At 33.0% G+C, this 13,807-nt stretch overlaps 1 protein-coding gene across 1 annotated transcript; it reads left to right on the top strand.

The window, feature by feature from the left end:
• The first annotated feature begins 3,099 nt into the window (after window positions 1-3,099).
• LOC105133795 (transcription factor bHLH63-like) lies at window positions 3,100-5,124 on the top strand. Its single transcript, XM_011037918.1, has 6 exons — window positions 3,100-3,492; window positions 3,844-4,023; window positions 4,123-4,188; window positions 4,299-4,367; window positions 4,461-4,547; window positions 4,660-5,124. Exons 1-6 carry the CDS (start codon window positions 3,100-3,102, stop codon window positions 4,798-4,800), a joined length of 936 nt encoding a protein of 311 aa, XP_011036220.1. The 3' UTR covers window positions 4,801-5,124.
• Window positions 5,125-13,807: the final 8,683 nt, after the last annotated feature.

The raw sequence follows: 13,807 nt of genomic DNA, 5'->3' as shown, positions 1-13,807 counted from the left end.
CAATACCTCTTAAACAAGATATTAATAAACTTTTCTTTTGTGCTCAATATATCAACACATAGTTATAGGGCTAGAAAACAAAATTTTTGTTCTAATGTTTAAGATTAACTTTCTTGGATTAAGATTATTATCTTTTCTTCATTTTTTCCTTTTTTTATTAATATATGTATAACTTAAAAACACAATGCATTTTTAATTCATATAACGAGCTTTCAGCTAATGACTCCCAGACTAGTTCGTCTTAGGGCATTAGGTGTTGAGGCACCCTTACAACCTTAGTAACTCGGGTTGTAGATGGTGATACGTAGATAGTGCCATATTTGATTCTCTTAAGCTTTTTTCCTCAATCTATGTAACAAGCATTGGACCAATAGCTCTCATGCTAGTTGATTTTAGGGTATTAGGTGTTAAAACACCCCTTTATACTTAATTGCTTAGGTTAGAGAGGCTATGAAATCAAACTTATCGGCCTAAATCTAATGTTAATTATTTGCAGAAACATGAACAGTTACTATTCTCATTTTGCATGTAACCAAACAGTTGCAGAAACTGCAGACGAGTGGAGTGAAGTGAGAGGCAACCTTGTGGAGGAGAAGGAGATGCTATTGCTGGCCTGATGTGAAGTTGGTGGAGGTGCTGGTGGAAGAAATGGTGGTGGTGTTAGCTGCTTGTGGCAGGGGAAGAAAGAAGAAGAAGTAGAAAAAGAATATCCACGGAGGAGAGAGGGAAGACCTCGTAGGATTTGGGTTTATGGGAGGCTGAGAAGTTGTTTGTTGGTGGGGAGAAAGGTTTTTGTGGGGTCTTCAACAGCTGAAGAAGCGATGGAGAGAGAAAGAGAGAAGAAATGTGTAGAAACTAGAAAAAACATGGTTTTTTTAACATACCTTGGACTCGATTTTCTTCTCCTTCAGGCCATAAAATCCACCTCTGTTTATAGACAGTGGAAGAGGGCAATCTTGTTTACATTAAGAAAAAACTTCAACCCTTGATTTTATTGGAAAAGATCCCGACCGTTAGCTCAAAGTAGGCATGATGCATTGTCAAATCTACAGAAAAGGCTGCTTGAGTTGATATGTTTAGGCCGGCACCATCCCGCTGCCACTCAGACTAAAATGTTCACCTGGAGCTGTAAAGGAAATGTAGGGGATTATTTGAGTGCAAGATTTGTCAAATTTGATAAACGTTAAATGCATTAGACGAACCAGCTCTTACCGAGTAACAGAAAAGGACAATGAATAGTGACCAAACAACACGTCATCTGGTCCTTTTTTTTTTACTCAAAATAACGCCGTTTTGGGTTTGAATTAGGGATTTAAAATGAATTTCACTTTAGTCCTCCAGCTTTTATTTGCTTTCATTTGAACCCCCTAATTGACCATAAACTTTCGATTTAATGAAATTACACCCCTGTTGAGCTTCAACTTTAGTCTCATATTTATACATCTTTTGTAATATGGTTTCTAGTCTCGGATTTTATCAATTTAACCCCTAATTGACCATTAAACTTTTAGTTTCTTCAATTTCACCCATGATTTTTGTCAATTAAGCCCCTATTGTTTGGCGCCTTTTGCAAATTGATACTAAGCCCCTATTGTTTGGCGCCTTTTGCAAAAGTGGCTACGAATTTTATCAATGTAACTCCTACTTGACCCAAAAACTTTAATTTTCTTGCAATTTGGCCTCTAATTTCAAACAGTTAACTTTGTAAAAATTAAATTTATTCTTTTAAAATTTTAATTTTCTCAATTAAGCTCAAATTAGGTTCCTAAACTTAAATTTTCACCAATTAAGCCCAAAATAAAATTAATTTGACCCATTTAAAGTATAATTAAGTCTTTACACTTAATTAAATCCTTCAATTGGATCCAAATTAATTCTTAAACATAATAAAAATTCAATTTGGCCCATAATTAGAACAAATTAGCCTATTAAAAATTTAATTATGTCATTGGACTTAATTTTTATACAAATTCATCCAATAATTATTTAATTTGACCTTGAATTTAATTTTTTTTTTTAGAATACTGGGGTACAATCTGGTCTTGAACTTTCTTCAAAATTGCAGTTGTATTCCTAGACTTATTTTCTCCATATTACCAGTCTTTATTTTATTTTATTTTATTTTTTAATTTTATTAAAAAATAAAGTGAATTTTAAGGAGTAACCTAGAATTGAATTATAATATATATTATAACTCAAAATTATAGCTAACAAAAAAATATGGATAATTACTTATTTGATACACAATCAAGATCAACCTAAAAAGAAGCAAAGACTCCTAATAATAACAATCACCATAAATTATATGTTTACTAATATCCAATGCAATACATGAGTATTATAACCATGTTGTTACAACCTATGTTTTACTAATGAAATACATCATGAATCCCTTAGTGCAAACAATTAAGATTTTAAAGAGGTACTCCTTGCATCAATATGGTATATTTAGAGAAATTTAATAAATTTTAAATTTTTTTAATTACCGTTATATTAGTATTTGAATCCAAAAACTAAAATAAAAAACCAAATAGATAACTCCTTAACATTATAATTAAAGAGATTTAATTCTTTTTTGACTTATATTCTAAATCATAATAGATAACTACTTAACATTATAATTAAAAAGATTTTAATTCTTTTTTGACTTATATTTAATAAAATTTATTATTTTATAAAAATCTTTTATAATATCTATGAAATAACTAATAATATTTCATTAATTACACCTATATGGTTAATTAATGTTAAAAAATAATACACGTGCACACACACACGAGAGAGAGAGAGAGAGAGGAGAGAGAGAGAGAGAGAGAGAGAGAGAGAGAGAGAGAGAGAGAGAGAGAGAGAGAGAGAGAGAGAGAGAGAGAGAGAGAGAGAGAGAGAGAGAGAGAGAGAGAGAGAGAGAGAGAGAGAGAGAGAGAGAGAGAGATTTCCACTTTCACCGCATCCGTCTTTGAGCCACCGGATCCGTCTTTGAGCCCCTCGCATTTATTTATAGCTAGGTTCTAAATTGTTCGAAGCCTCCCAGTCCATCCCCCCTCCCTGCCACTAGCCATCTGATTACTGCCCAATCTAGCTCAGTCTGAAGACTCCAAAATGGCAGCCTTTCCTTACCAGCATCAGCATCTCGCTTTTCTTGTTGACGAGTTTCAGCCCAATCCCAACACCGAAAACGACGTGTCTAGTTTCCTGCTAGAGCAAGCAACCATTGCAAGCGGAGCAATTTTTTCTCCAAATCTGACACATGAATATCTCCAGGAGAGCACTTTACATGCTGAAAGAATCCTTGAAACTATCCATGATGATGAGAACTTCAGTGAGAAAGTCCATTTCACTAGTACTATAAACTACTCTCCTGCGATTGTAAATCATAATTCAAGTTCACCATCCATGGTGGTTGGTCTTGACTTCAGTGAAGAGGATCAAGTTACTCAGGTGATGACCCCGACAATGGGGCAAATGAGAAAGCAATCATTGCCAACCAAAAAGGTACGTATGATCCCCAATACCAAGCTTCCTAACTAAAACCATGTTGGCAGAAAAATTTGAACAGAATTTTATGAGAAATGCTACAGCTGGAATATTGCACTTCAATGGTGAATATAATACACGTATGGCGGTTTAGGGAATATGCTAATTATGCACGGCATATATATTATATACATTACTGAGATGTAAGAATTACATACCAAATATTGTTAACTCAATTTTAAGTAGTGAATTAAGGTATTAGTCTCAATTTTTACTTGCTAATCAACACATGACTAGTTGTTTGCATGAACAGTACATGATTGATATTGATACACTAACATTGGATTTCATTGTACTGAATGCGATCAGGTAAAAAAAGAAAGCAAACATGAGAAACGAAACCCAAAAAGTTCCTTCTCGACAAATCTAGAGAGAGAAAGGCCCACAAAAAGACAGAAGAAAGTTCCTCCTCTCGAGCATCCGACCGGCTATGTTCACGTCAGGGCAAGAAGGGGTGAAGCAACAGACAGTCACAGCCTTGCTGAGAGGGTAATTAATTAAAGCACTGATTGATGGAACCTGCCAGCTTTTCATGAATTAGCGGCCAAATTGTTTTATTTCTTGTTTTTGGGAAACATGGTTTTGTAGGTGAGAAGAGAGAGAATCAGTGCGAAGATGAAGCTTTTGCAATCTCTGGTTCCTGGATGCGACCAGGTAAATATACACCTTCTTGTCATCTGCTAATACTGAGTCCGACGAAAATTTTATTCGTTGATTGAGATTATTCAGTTATACATGTTAATGGGTTGTCATATAACTAACAGATAACCGGCAAGGCTCTCATACTGGATGAGATAATCAGATATGTCCAGTCTCTAAAGGATCGAGTCGGGGTAAGAATTAACGAAGACGCTGCTTAAAATGGCCTCTTCATTCAAATCTAACCATCCCCGTTTACCTATCTCATTAACTCTCTTACTGTTCAGTCACTTGAAGCAGAACTTGTTTTGGTTAATGAAATCGTCATTAATGACTTTAAAGTGAGCCACAATATGGAGACACAAGCATGGCAGGTAAATATTTATCTACCATGCTATTTAAAAGCCATTGAATTTTGAATCTTGTTATTTAAAAGCTTCTCCTATAGTATAACTGATGACTCCTTCATTAATGTGCCAATTCCAGGAGCTATTTAGCTCGGAACTTTTGTTGCCGTCTGATCTAGAATCTGGATCCTCCCAGCTCTCTCCCTTCGTTGAGACATCAGATGCACCCACTTCACTGTTGCAGCCACTCCTCACGTACTCCCAGCAAACAACTTTTTAAGTGCTACTCAAATGGAAGGCAAACAATCATAAAAACTACGTTCCTAATTTCGATAATGACCACTTTTCAGGAAACCAGCAACTCTTAAAGGGCATGAAAGATTGTTTAGCAGCGTGGATTAGCCAGTTTGCAATTTTCTAGTGGAAAATCAGATGTCAAACATTACCTGCAGAAATGCCTCTTATTTTCAAGTTCCTCATTATCTAGATATTGTTCCATGAGTTGTGATACAAATTCAATTGGTTCGTGTGATTTTGGAAGTTAATTTGTTATATTTCGTTGTCATTCTTTGGTTTTAGATCATGTGGTCCTCTAAGATTCAGAATTCCCAATGTATAACTTTGCTTTGAATGTTTAAAATAATTGTTTTTGAAAAGTGTCATTATTCATAGAAACATCTATTAGTGATCATGTTATTTAGCCAATGAGTTGATTACACAAAATCACTAATCTCCTGTCTTTTTTGTTCCACTTTTATTGAGAAGGAATCAAAGTTTTATATTTATTCGGGTCACTCTTTTCCTTTACCATTACTTTACTCTTTAATTTTAATTTTTTTAAAAATATAGCGGAAAATGGTCAAAACAGGTTACCAAAAACTTCCCCTTTATTGATTTTGGTTTATTTGTTTTTTTTTTATATAAATATATTAATATATCATGACTCTAATTAAAATATATAAATTCAAACTTTTTGATAGTGTTAGATACCATTTAAAATTTTTGGTATATATATATAACATTCAATTTAAAGATTTAAGGCATGCATATACTAATAGTATTTATTAGTTTACTGGCTCGTGCTAATTTATAAGTACTTTATGAATGTTATGATATTATGATAATCACTCTCATTAATCAGGATTTTTGGTGATAGTGAAAAGAACAAAAAAAAATTATTATTTTTTTATTAATAAATAGATTTAAAGTCACTATATAATATTTTAATCATTAAAAACTCTAGCTAGTCTCAGTTTGAATTAAAAAATTGATTGTGTGTAGAGAAAATATATCACTGCTAATATACTTTACTTTAGGTAATCTATATTGTTTATTTATTTTTTTCTTAGGTATTATTGTGTGCTTTTAATCATTGGTTTGTCTGCTAGTTAAAGTTGACCTACCCTAGTAGAGTGGACTTTGACTTCATGGGTCAAACTTAGTCATTATATAGTAACAAAAAAAAAGTTTATTTTAATATTTGAAATATATCTTATATATAAGTTCATTATTCTGGATATTTAAAGAAACAAAATAATTTTTTGATGTTTTTAAAATGTAGGCTAAGTTTTCATGACTTTAATAATATGATTATATATCAAATCCAATATGCATACAAAATAAAATAAAAAAAACCTATCTTTTTGTGATATTTTAGTATGCTAAATTATGAAAAATATAATTTATTTTTGAGAGACTTAGTTATATGAAATAAAAATATTTAGATGTATTATTTTTGGAAGAAAATTTTTGTTGTTTCGTGGAGGGAAAATAATTCATTTAATAACTAAAAGCACCTTGTGTGTCTATTATAATTTTAAATTTTAAATATAAAAAGGTAAAAAATATGCGGAACTGAAAATTAATTGCATAGTGCATCCTTAAATTTAATTAGAAATTAGCTAAGATCATATTTAGCAAAAACACTACAAAAAAAGAAATATAAGGCTTAGAATTTTTCTTGGAACATGTTTACCAAACAAATCTTAATGACCTAAAAATTGCATTATTTTTTCTTAAATACTTAAAGGCTTAGCCCAACCATATTAGCCAAACTCAAAACTAAAAAACTTATAAAACATGTATGAGCTCAAAACAAAAACTGAAACCCAAATTAAATACCCATAAATTTTATTAGGCAAAAATATACTTAACCTAGGAATCAACCCAAAGCAACTCAAAGAGCAAATATGCCAAACTAATGAGCATGGCCTGTAAAGAAATTAGGAAAATAAAAGTGGTTTTAATAAAAAAACAACAACAAAATGTCAGGCTTCTCTCTTGTTGGATTTAAGTGAGACATATAACTTTTACTCATAATTCATATTGCTTCACCTAAAAACTACATACACAGCATGCCTTTTTAGTTACAAGCTTTATTTTCAAATCAATCCACCTAAAACTAATCCAAAAATAGCATATAACTTGAGGAAGTAGGAGAGAAACCTTACCTGGCCTTGAGTTGCTAGAGTTGATGGCATCGATCTGGTGTTGGAACTAACTTGCCAAAGTATTGTTGAGATTTTTACATCTTTGTTGTTGGCGATATGTTGCTACTACTCATGAGAACTTTGTTGTTATCGGTCGACCGATTGGAATTCTATTGGTAACTGGTTGGGTTTCTGGTTTGTGATGACAGCCAAGCAATAATTGGTGTTGCCAAAATTAACAATGTTAGGCATCAATTCGATACCACTTGCAGCACCAATTAGTATCCCTTGTCTTTTACATAGATGCTTGCCTATAAATAGACAATGTATTCAAATTTATTTTGCACACCATAAAAGAGAAGAAGAAGAGAGTAAGATAGGGAAAGTAATCCCACAAAATTATGAGGTATTTGTGAGAGAGTGAGTGAGGTGTTTTCTCATAGTAATAAAGAGATTTTAGTTATTCTCCTATTAGTAGAGAGAGGTTGTAATTCCAATATTATTTAGTAAAATCATTCTATACTTGTCTGTGGACGTAACTAAATTAGATATACTACGTAAATTCTTATATGTCTTATTTCTTATTGTATCCTATTCCTTTTTTTTGTCTTGTCAGGTTTGCATGCCAGTATCCTAACAGTGGTATCAAAGCCTTCTAGTTGGTGTTGTTACCATACAAAAGTTATTCGTGTATACAGTTACTATTCATGGCTATGATACTATTTTACCTATACAACACTATTCATCCATAAAGTCAGTGCGGTGATTAAATATAGTCTAGGAAGTTCTGTCTAAGGAGATTGAGTTTTAAACGGGACCATTTGTGACTCCTCTAATCTTTCTTGGGAACTTACTTAGTAAAGTATTATTCACACGATACTATTTCTGTATACGTTTCATATAAGTGAAACGGTGATAGCTGAATAGATCACAGTAAATAAAATGGCAGCGAAGTACGAGATTAAGAGGTTCAAGGGGAGCAATATCTCACTATGAACAATGAGAATAAAGGTAATCTTAAGGAAAGACAATTACTTGGCAGTAATTGGAGATCAACCCCCGGAGATCGGCCCATAGAGATCACTGATAATGCAAAATGGAATAAGGTGGATGACAATGCTATTGCTAACATATATTTAGCATTAGCTGATGAAGTATTATCAAGTGCAGTAGAGAAGAAAACAGCTAAGGAGATATGAGATAATCTGGCAAAACTATACGAATCCAAGTCTTTGCACAATAAGATTTTCTTAAAGCGAAGACTTTTACCCTTTAAATAGAAGAAACCATAACGATGACTAACCATATCAACATAATAAGAACTCTATTTTCACAAGTCACTACGTTAGGTCAACAAATAAAAAAAAATAAACGTACAAAGCTTATATTTCAAAGTCTTTCTGATTAGGTTATTATCAACTTGACCAATAATATCCTCTCAGACTATTTAGTCTTTGATGATGTTGTGACCGCTATCTTGAAAGAAAAAAATAGGTGTAAAAATAAAGGAGACAGAAATAGTTCAAATCAAGTAAAGATATTGTTGGTGTCAAGAGGAAGATTAATACAGAGTGGCTTTATCGGGAGTCAAAGGCAGGGGAGGCCCAAATCAAGAAGTAAGAAAATTATGAAATGCTATACTATGGCAAAAAAAGGCACTTTAAAAAGGATTGTTGGTTTTAAAAGGGTATAGAGAGCACTGCAAAGTCATCAAAACCTTAAAGATGTGTTGCAAGTACCATAGAAGATGAAGATGTTTTATATAGTGAAGTAGCGATAGCCTCTACACATAGAAAATATCTCACTAAGGTTTGGTTAATGGATTCATGAGCAATATGGCATATGAGTCCTAATCGAGACTAGTTTTATACATATGAACCCATCTCTGAAGGATCAATGTTTATCTGTAATGATTATGCTTTAAAGATTATCGGCATTTGCACAATCAAATTGAAGATGTATGATGGCTTAATTCATATTATTTTAGGAGTGCGACATGTGAAAGGCTTAAAGAAGAATCTTTTGTCTGTGGGACAATTTAATAGTCTTGGTTGTAAGATTCGAACAGATAATGAAATCATAAAAATTATCAAAGAAGCGCTGGTGGTTTTAAAGGTAAGAAAGATAGTTGCAAACTTATTTGTGTTAATAGCAGAAACTCATCATACCGTAAATGCGTCAATTGCATCACCCAATCCTGCAGAAGAGAAGACAATGATGTGGCATAAAAAACTATGTCACATATCAAAGAAAGGTTTGAAAATTCTCGCTAATCAGAAGTTACTCCTTAGAATTACAAAGCTTACTTTACCCTTTTGTGAGCATTAGGTTACAAGTAAATGACACGGGTTAAAGTTTGGCATATCAACAACTAAGAGCAAATATATCTTATATCTGATTTACACTGATGTTTAGCAAGCACCGGTTACATCCTTGGGAGGAGCAAGATACTTTGTATAATTTATAGATGACTTCTTCAAGAGATGTTAGGTGTATCCAATTAGAAAGAAGGTAGATGTGCTCACAGTCTTTAAAACTTTCAAAGCACGGGTAGAACTTGAATCTGAAAAGAAGATAAAGTGTTTGAGAACTAATAATAAAGGATAATATACCAGTGATGAATTTGATAACTTCTGTCAATATGAAGGTATCAAAAGACAGTTCACAACGGCATACACTCCACAACAAAATGGAGTGGTAGAGTGGATGAACAGAACTCTATTGGAAAGAACAAGAGCAATGCTGAAGGATACAGATCTAGGAAAGCCATTCTAGGTAGAAGCAGTCAATATCGGCTATTATATGATAAATCGATCTCTATCAACTGCAATTGAGCTGAAGACACTGATGGAGATGTGGACTAGAAAGCCAGTTGATTATTCTGTATATATTTGAAAGTCCTGTGTATGTGATGTACAATACTCAAGAAGTCAACAAGCTAGATTTAAAATTCAAAAAATATGTATTTTTAGGATATGCTGATGGAGTAAAGGGGTATCACTTGTGGGATCCCACTGCCCACAAGGTAGTCATCAATAAAGATGTTATATTTGCAAAAAATAAAATACAAATAGAAGAACGTAATAAAATTTTAAAGGAGACTACAGTAATCCAAATAGAAAATATTCAGAATAATACTTCTTCTGAAACTGTACTAGAGTATGAAGAACAAGAACAAATAGAATTTGAAACTTCTAAAGTTTGATGGTTTACTTGTGAAAGAAGACCACTGGCTTGATATTCATAATATGTCACTGAAAGCAAGATTGCATACTATCTTCTAACAGAGGAGAGCTCTTTTCATGAGGCTATCAAAAACACAAATGTATCTATGTGGATGACAGCAATGCAAGAGGAGATTGAAGCTCTATACAAGAATAACACAAGGGATCTTGTTCCCTTACCACAAGGAAGGAATGCCATTGACAACAAATGAGTTTACAAGATAAAATGTAATAGCAATGATCAAGTGGGGCGGTATCATGCAAGATTGGTGGTGAAAGGATATGCTCATAAAGAAGGAATATATTTCAATAAAATATTTTTCCTAGTAACATGACTTACTACAATCAGAGTAGTTATGATGATATGTGCTATATTTGATCTTTACTTAAAGCAGATAGATGTGAAAACTGTATTTTTTTATGGAGAACTTGAAGAAAAAAATTATATGCTTCAGCTAGAGGGTTTTGCTGAAATAGGCAAGGAGAACTTGGTTTGCAAGTTGAACAAATCTCTATATGGTCTTAAATAGGCGCCGAAATGTTGGTACAAGAGATTTGATTCCTTCATAATTAGCCTTGGGTATAACAGACTCAGTTCAGACCATTATATGTATTAGAAGAGGTTTGAAAAAGATGATGATTTTATCATTATGTTGTTGTATGTTGATGGCATGCTGGTAATAAGCCCCAACATTATGTATTAGAATTGAAGGCACAATTGACTAGGGAGTTTGATATGAATGACTTGGGACCAGTAAACAAGATTCTAAGGATGCAAATTCACCGAGACAGAAGTAAAAAGAAGATTTGACTTTCTTAGAAGCATTATTTGAAGAAAATCTTGCGTCGCTTCAACATGCAAGATTGTAAGCCAATTTCCACCCCACTTCCTCTTAACTTCAAATTATCCTCAAGTATGTTTCCTAACAATGAAGTAGAAAGGATGAAGATATCTCGAGTATTATATACATCAGCAGTGAGAAGTTTAATGTTTGTCATGATATATACAAGACCAGACATTGCACAAATAGTAGGAGCAATTAGTTGATACCTGACAAATCTTGATATAGAGTATTAGATTACTATTATGAGGATCTTAAGATACATCAAGAGTATCTCAGATACCATATTATATTATAGAGGATCAGAATTTACTGTAAAAGGTTATGTTGACTTAGATTTTGTTAGTGACCCTAAGAAAAGAAAATCCACTACATGTTATATGTTCATAATTATAAAAGGAGCTGTGAGTTGGGTCATTAAACTTCAAACCGTTGTAGCATTATCCACAACAGAAGCTGAGTACATAACAACCACACAAACTTGTAAAAAAGCAATATGAATGTAGAAACTTATGGAGGAGCTCAGGCACACAAACAAGAGAAGATTCCTTTGTATTATGATAGTCAGAGTGCCTTACATATTGTAAGGAATCCAGCGTTTCATTCAAGAATAAAACATATAGATGTTCAGTATCATTTTGTTCGTGAAATGGTGGAAAAGAGAAGTGTAGATTTTCAGAAGGTTCACACAAAGAAAAACCCAGCAGATGCTTTGATTAAACTAGTCAACACTAATAAGTATATATGATGCAAATCCTCTTATGACTTAGCAGAAATGTAAGCAACATGAAGATGACAAGTATAAAAGGAATAGAAGAATCATAAATGATAAAGTGTGAAAACTTGATTAAATCATTAAAGTCTTCAAGTGGGAGAATGTTATGACAATTAGGCAGCAATTGGTGCTTCTAAAGTCAACAATGTTAGGCACCAATCCGGTGCCACTTGCAGCACCAATTGGTGGCCCTTGTCTTTTGCATAAATGATTGCTTATAAATAGATAATGCATCCAAGTTTATTTTGCGCACCATAAGAAAAAAGAATAAGAGAGTAAAAGACGGAAAGTAATACCATAAAATTATAAGGTATTTGTGAGAGAGTAAATAAAGTGTTTTCTTCTAGTAATAGAGAGATTTTAGTTGTTTTTCTATTAATAGAGAAAGATTGTAATTCCCATATTACTTAGTAAAATATTTTTATACTTGTTTATAGACATGATCAAATTGAGTAAATTATATAAATTCTTGTGTGTTTTATTTTTTATTTTATCCTATTTTATCTTTTTTTATCTTATAAAATTTGCATATTAATATCCTAACATGATCTGCTGAGGAAGGAGACGTTGCTATTAGCTGGAGGACAACCACTAATGCTGCTACTGTTGAGGAACTGTTCACGTTGCTGGTGATACTAGTCACGATGCACTACCAAATTTAACAGTTGATGGAACTAGTGATGCTGATGGCGTGATTGAAGCTCACAGTGCACAGATATGTTGACTGTTGCATGTTTTTTGAGGAGAGATGCCGGTTGTTGCTGACGGTGACCTTGCTGTTAAGGATGAGAAACCCTGCTACTGTTCACGTTCGAGTCAAGAACTATTGCTCATAGTTGGCAAGAATCAATTGTTGATTATGACCAAAACCAGTGCTGTTGATGTCGTGGAAAGAGAAGCATATGGGCTGCAGTTTGGTTGGCATGGACTCTGCAAGCAAATGCTTGTGAAGCCATGAACAGAGAAGAAAACATGTTGTAACTTAAACCGTTAGTCGTGGAGAAAGAGCAACGTACGCTTCAGGAAAATATATAGTTTGTTCTTAGAGAGGTGAAGGGGGGAGGTCAGGTCATGGTTTCCTTAGAAGAAAGGGTCATTCTTTTTTCCTTTTCCTTTTCCTTTTTCATTTTTCACTTTTGAAAGCTGAAGAAGGTCCATGGTGGCTTGTATCACTGTAGCTGTATGGAAGGAGATATTATCAGGGCTGTTTCTAAGTTTGTTTAAGGCTGGAAAGACTAAGGGTTATGATCGTAGAAAACTTTTCATGTATTAACATAATATTTTTTATTTTTAAAATATTATTTTTAAGATTAGTATATTAAAATAATCTAAAATACATAAAAAAAATTAATTTTTTTAAAAATACGGTACAAATGATGCCTAAAGCTACTACAGTATGGATTAAGAGATAATGTTTATGACAATGTTCATCTCCTTTCCCTTCTGCTGCTTGGGTTAGGATTTTTAAGCTATTTTATAAGATAAAGAAGAATAATCTAATGTTCATGGCAGTATTGATTTCCCTCTCCTTCGAGTGCTTGGATTAAGGTTTTTGAGCTATTTATTATAAGACAAAGAAGAATAACCTAATGTTTATGGCAACGTTGATCTCCCTCCTCGCGAGCTGCTTGGGTTAGGATTTTTGAGCTATTTTATTATACAAAGGAGAAGGATATAGATCTTATGAGCTGGATTACCTTAAACCATTGATGTTTGAATATAGATTTTAGTTATTGATTGAAGCTAAGGATAAATGTTTGTATTGTTCTGCAGCTGACAAATAGAAAACACAATATTATTTTTACAAATAACACAATGTCAAGTAGCCTTTTTGAGAGATAATTTGCATTTGTTTTTAGTGTATTAAGAGATGAAATTTTAGCTTAGAGTGAAGTAAAAATACCAGGATGTAAGTTGATATAGGATTTGGGTGGTGTGGTGAAAAAGTAAGGAAAAAATTAGGCCTGAAAGGTGAGAACTTGAGCATTTTTTTCTTTTGTTTTAATTGGAACAAGAT

The sequence above is a fragment of the Populus euphratica genome, unplaced genomic scaffold (genome assembly GCF_000495115.2).
Source record: "Populus euphratica unplaced genomic scaffold, PopEup_1.0 scaffold37.1, whole genome shotgun sequence".
Lineage (NCBI taxonomy): Eukaryota > Viridiplantae > Streptophyta > Magnoliopsida > Malpighiales > Salicaceae > Populus > Populus euphratica.
The sequence above is the reverse complement of the archived record's forward strand: the minus strand, read 5'-3'. Positions and strand labels throughout refer to the sequence as shown.